Here is a 6018-nt window from a genome sequence, read left to right as displayed (position 1 = left end):
ATGGTAGTATCATGATGTGTATATGTAGTGCCTTCAAACCTGCAAAATATTTGTGACTTCAGATAAAAAGGCTATTCCTTGCGATTAATGAAACGTAAAATATGAAAAACGACATCGATTTCTTCTAAGGTTACACTAAATATTGAAAGCTTTGAATGTTTATTTTTATAAAGTGGCGGCTTCATGAAGAAAAGAAAAAATTCGAAATTAAAAACACTCTTAGACTAAAAGCCAACGCCCTTATATGTGAACGCGCAGGCTGTCGATGTACTGGAATGGGCCTCGTATGCTTTAAGTTCTCTATATCTCAGTTGTTCCCTGCCCATCTCACGAACTGCGCCCCGTGAATGCAGCCAAGCAGATATGGTCACGGGCGTCACAGTGGTGGCGCTGGCATTGGTGTTCGGCGTGCCCAGCATGAGCGGTGTACCCCTACGTGACGTGGTCCCACAGCTGCCCTGGAACATCATCCTCATCCACACTGGCAGCCTGTGGCTCTCGGCCGCCGTCAGGGTAAACGCGTGATTAATTGATTCGCACATTTAACTACCGTATACTTTGCGCCACTGTGCTTTGCATGGCTACAGAGAATTGAAAATTGGTTTTGGGGAAAGGAAATGGACCCGCCGCGGTGGCTCAGTGGTTAGGGCGCTCGACTACTGATCCGGAGTTCCCGGGTTCGAACCCGACCGCGGCGGCTGCGTTTTTATGGAGGAAAAACGCTAAGGCGCCCGTGTGCTGTGCGATGTCAGTGCACGTTAAAGATCCCCAGGTGGTCGAAATTATTCCGGAGCCCTCCACTACGGCACCTCCTTCTTCCTTTCTTCTTTCCCTCCCTCCTATATCCCTTCCCTTACGGCGCGGTTCAGGTGTCCAATGATATATGAGACAGATACTGCGCCATTTCCTTTCCCCCAAAACCAATTATTATTATTAAAGGAAATGGCGCAGTATCTGTCTCACGTCTTGGCGGACACCTGAACCGCACCATAAGGGAAGAGATAAAGGAGGGACTGAGAGACGAAAGGAAAAAAATAGGCGCCGTAGTGGAGGGCTCCGGAATGATTTAGACCACCTGGGGCATCTTTAACGTACACTGACATGGCACAGAACACGGGCGCCTTTGCGTTTCGCCTCCGTCGAAACGCTGCTCCACGGTCGGGTTCTAACCCGGGTACTCCGGCTCAGTAGCCGAGCGCCCTAACCACTGAGCCACCGCCTTATACCCGAAATAGGGACTATAACCAAAAGAAGACCTCAGCTCTTTCGTTCCCCAAAAGAACTGAACCAACGCCAGACTTGCCGAGAATCCAGTTATAATCACTGAACCTCGATAAACTGTAGAAGAACGATTTACAATCGCACGTTTCTTGACATTCAGTGAGCTCTGTTGCAGCTACTCCACTGTATTGTAGGACTCTGGGCTGGCGCTGTGGCTCGTGAGCAGCTACACGAAGGGCCGATTCCGCGACATGACGGACATCTGGCAGCTGCTCGTGATCCTGGCCGTGGTCTCACTGGTCAACGAGGGGGGACAGGAGTCGAGCGCACTGAGCGCGCAGCTCGTGCCGGCCGCTTCCGACATGGTTAGCGAGTGTCGCTACTTCCTGGAAGTGCCTTCTGCTGAGCCAGCGCCCACAGCGTCGTTCCTTTCTCTGCTTGGCGACTTCGCAGGGCCTCGAGATACAGGCCAATCCGCTGTACTTCGCCGTGCCCGTAGCCGCGGCCTGCTACCTGCCCGTGATGACACCCTTCTGCCACCTGGGGCTCGCCTTCATCTACGAGCACACCGCTGCGAGCTTCAGCGAGATGGTATACTGCCGAAATATGCACTTCAGTCGAACTAAGGTCTATGAAAGCGGGGGGCATATTTTGTAACATTTCAGCAGTCTATTTTCCTTTCATTCGGTCCTCGGCCGCTGCTCGCTGCTCCTGGAACTTAGTCAGTGCTGTATGACGTCACGCTGGTTGCGTCAAAAGCATTCCCATGATACTCACTTCCTTGCGTAAGCGAGCCCACGCCAATGCTGCATTGGTGGACCGGAGCCTTTGTTGACAAATGAAGGAGCAGAGATTATGCGGATTCTGCGAAGAATTCACTGAGCATGGTCCCTGTGACCTTGCCGGACTGCTTATGGCGGCCGCAGAATGGCTCGCAGCGCCACCGCGACTAGATCGGCAGTGCCTGATTGGTCGCTTGCTTTCCCGGCTGTTGTTGCTGCCGTCCCGATTGACGTCACAACGAACTAAAATGTTACAGAAGGCGTCTCGTGGCTCGAGGTTCAGGAAACGTATTTTCGGAGTTACTATCGAAGATGACAAGAGCCTGTGCTAAACCTCAGTCTTTAACTGCTATTAATGGCTATGACATTCGGGCGCTGAGCGCAAGGTCGCGTGTTTTATCTCAAACGCAGCAGGTGCATTTGGATGCGAGCGAATTGCCAAGCGCAGATGTACACAGATTGAAAAGCGAAATGAAATTCAGTGTCATAGTCGTTTGCGGTACCATGAGAAGCTTGTAGTCGTACGCAGTTTTTAGGCATGAAATTGAAACTTACAAGCGCGGAGGTACAGGAGGAATCGCCGTCCGCCACAGTCACCCAAAGAAGGCTGGACCATCCGTATGGTAGAACCACTCAGCATGGCGCGTTAACAAGGCGCTTTAAGTTACGTCATGCATGACGCCACTTCATGCTGACCAATAGGCGGGGCGCGGAATATTCAAATGCTGCAGAACCGCTTCGGACAGCTGTCACCGTTGAGTGGAAAGACACGGGTACTCTTTCGCAGGCACTTCTCGGCCTGTTTCTGAAGGTGGTGACGACCATCGCACTGACGCTCTCCTCCAGCGCTTACTTCTCGTTCCAACCGAAGGCCGAGAACGACACTCAGACCACTTTCATCCCCCTGTGACGTGCCATCCAACCGGCAACAGCGACGACGACAAAGCCTGCGAACTATTCATTGAACGACCGCATCGGAGCTTGCTTCTTTGGACTCCTACACAATAACGCTGTCTTTTTTATATACAATCATTTGCCTATGAGCGCGTTCAACATAATCTCACCGGGTGGCTTCAGCCGGGTCACCCTTCGACACTGGCGACTTGGCCTTGGACGTCCTTGCGCCTGTTGCTGTTTTCTTTCTGACGTCTAGCAATAGTTCGGAAGACTCTTTTGCCGAGGCTGCGCTGATATGCCGGATTCGCTTCCTTCGGCTTGGTCGAAAGCGAAACCAATGCTAGATATGGCGGTGCTCAGGATCAGGAGATGTGCAGGGGAAGCCGCTGCTCCCCCACAAAGACCTTGAAATAGCTGTAGCGCAGGACTGTCATACTGCAGATAGCACTGCTACTGCGCCCGACTTCATCGCGGTGCCAGCCGTATATGTGTGTGTATGCATGAGTGCGTGCCTGAGCGTGACAGCGGATACGCGTCTGTACGTAACCCCGATCAGCACGTTTGTATTGCGCAGTGATATGAGCCAAGCCTGAGTTCATCGGATGTCATGCGCAGTACTGCACTACGTACCGTGTCGCCCTCCCTGTCCAGTGGAATTTTCGCGACAAAGTTACTTGTGAATTTCTTGTATATTTCTACATGCTGCTTATCAATTGCATTGTGGCCTTAAAAAATGTGCATGATCGGCAGCAAAAGTTTTATTTCTGCAGGTAGATGCATGGTGTTCTGCCAGAGCCATAGATATGTCGATGGATGCACGGTGTTTACATTACTGCACAAAGGCACACCTACGCAGCTTATTTTCGTTACCTGTGTTTCAACGTAGCCACAGAATTGCACGTTTCTAATGTCAAAAAACATGCCTTATATTATCTCTTAGTAACGCTACTACTCTTGTAGTAGTAGCGTTAGTTTGCGCACGGGGACAAATCTTTGGAGTTATTCTGCACGATAAGTGCAAAAGTTGTTTGAAAATTAACCATGTAAGGACGTAAGTGGAAATGTTTCAGTTTTTGTAGTAATTGCGCGAGAGGAGTCCTTAACCACGCTGATATAATGAAAGCGATTAAAAAAAGCACACAAGTTTTTGGTACAGAAAATCAAAGAGGTGAGTTTTGTCACTGAAAGGCGCTCGGTACAGGTCGAGCGCACACCCTTCCGTTTGTACCCATGCTTGCTTTGTGTGGGTGCAATCAACGCCTAGCATTTTAGGCGTTGCTACAACCCACGCGTCCTTGGGTACATATCTCCAGTTACCGTCAGCCTGCGCACTGCGCGCGCCTGTGCAAGCTGCATGGTGGGCCCTTCGGAGATAAATACAAATTGGTGAGTAATTAGTCTGTCAGCAGCCAACCGATTGCAGTTTCTAACGTTTTAGACGTCACTGCCTAAAAATGTTTATTTCAGACTGATTAATGTGGCCTCTCGTTTGAATTTCAGTGCTCGAGAATGTCTCGGGATATTGACAGCGTTTTAGCGTTTTAATAATTTGAATATAACACCTTATGAGCGAAATAAATTCATAAAGAAAAAGAAGCCCTTGGCCATTGGGTGGGCGCAGTGTTCTAGAAGGGGGGGGGGGAGAGAATTTTACGTTTTGCTTTCTTTGTTTATTAGAGCACGTACAGTAGGAGTGTACGTTTGTTTATTTCAACGTCCAATATGAACCTAAGTTGTATGAATAAGAGACACCAAGCGGAAATATAATTACTAAAGCATGCTCTTCAATATCCCAAATATGCAGCCTGCATTTATAAGGAGGAAAAATGCTAAGGCGCCCGTGTGCTGTGCGATGTCAGCGCACGTTAAAGATCCCCAGGTGGTCGCAATTATTCCGGAGCCCTCCACTAAGGCACCTCTCTCTTCCTTTCTTCTTTCATTCCCTCCTTTACCCTTACCTTACGGCGCGGTTCAGGTGTCCAACGATAAATGAGACAGATACTGCGCCATTTCCTTTCCCCCAAAACCAATTATTATATTATTATTATTATTATTATTATTATTATTATTATTATTATTATTATTATTATTATTTATAATTCCAATCAGCGTTCTTGATCTTGCCTGGCGCCCTCTTTAAGGCATGCTTTTTTAGCGCGCGGCTGGTAATATGAACGGGAGACATCGTTTCTATTCCCCTTCGCAATGTTTCCAACAAAAAAAAAAAAGGCAGGAGCGCAGGTCACGATAGCCAGCGACTGCTGCGCACAGGATAAAAATAATAAAGTAGTGCCCAGGAATCAATTTCGCGTTGTATTCGAGGATGCAAGAACATCATCATCAATGCTAAGAAAGAAGGAAGGAGCGATTCGCTGCATCTGTCGGCTGTGGGAGCAGGCAATGAGGAAAAAAAAACGTTGCTGCGATGAACAGTCCTATCTCTTCATTCGGTCGAAGAGCCCCATGATGGATCGACACGCACAGCCGCTGCGTTCGAAGAAATCTCAGTTCCGAAAGGGGAGTGCTTTCGGAACCTTTACGAGCCACAAGAATGACCTTCCGAGGACCCGGCGTTTCTTGACCCATAAGTGTGTCTCGAGGGATATTGATATGCGTGCTGGCGGAGAAGTGAGGAAATACTGCACGAAAGGGTCACATATTACGACCCGGCTATGTAAGACATGAGCTCATTTTTGCGTCAAGCGGCCTTCAAGGGCAGCGCTTTTAAAAAGCAGACGTACGCGAAAATAAACGCATAACAGCGGTGGGATTCAAACCATACGTAGAGCGTGGTGCATTAAACCAGCGCATTAGAGCACTCGGCCACTTAAAATATGACCTTTTTTTTTTTTGCTCGGTTGAGGAGTTCCGTGCAAGGAACGAGCCGCTTTATGGGATCGAATATTAGTTTTTCAGTCAGATCAATAGGAGCCTTTTAGGGGGCACTAACCGAGATCTCAACGCTGTCAAGAGTTGTGTGTGTATTTTCTGGAAGCCCTGTTCTTGAGTCTCCTTTGAACTTTTTTTTTTCTGGCGGAGGGGGGGGGGGGGGGGGTCTAAAGAAACACTAGCATTCGCGGCAATACCGATATGCAGGAGTGTCTTCAGTGAGAGATGC

At 48.9% G+C, this 6018-nt stretch overlaps 1 protein-coding gene across 1 annotated transcript; it reads left to right on the top strand.

The window, feature by feature from the left end:
- Positions 1-392: 392 nt before the first annotated feature.
- LOC144118434 (solute carrier family 13 member 2-like) lies at positions 393-3412 on the top strand. Its single transcript, XM_077651371.1, has 4 exons — positions 393-513; positions 1416-1586; positions 1675-1812; positions 2791-3412. Exons 1-4 carry the CDS (start codon positions 418-420, stop codon positions 2911-2913), a joined length of 528 nt encoding a protein of 175 aa, XP_077507497.1. The 5' UTR covers positions 393-417; the 3' UTR covers positions 2914-3412.
- The last annotated feature ends 2606 nt before the right edge of the window (positions 3413-6018 follow it).

This window comes from Amblyomma americanum, chromosome 2 (genome assembly GCF_052857255.1).
Source record: "Amblyomma americanum isolate KBUSLIRL-KWMA chromosome 2, ASM5285725v1, whole genome shotgun sequence".
Classification (NCBI taxonomy): Eukaryota; Metazoa; Arthropoda; class Arachnida; order Ixodida; family Ixodidae; genus Amblyomma; species Amblyomma americanum.
Note: the sequence above shows the minus strand (reverse complement) of the source record. Positions and strands in the feature narration are given on the sequence as shown.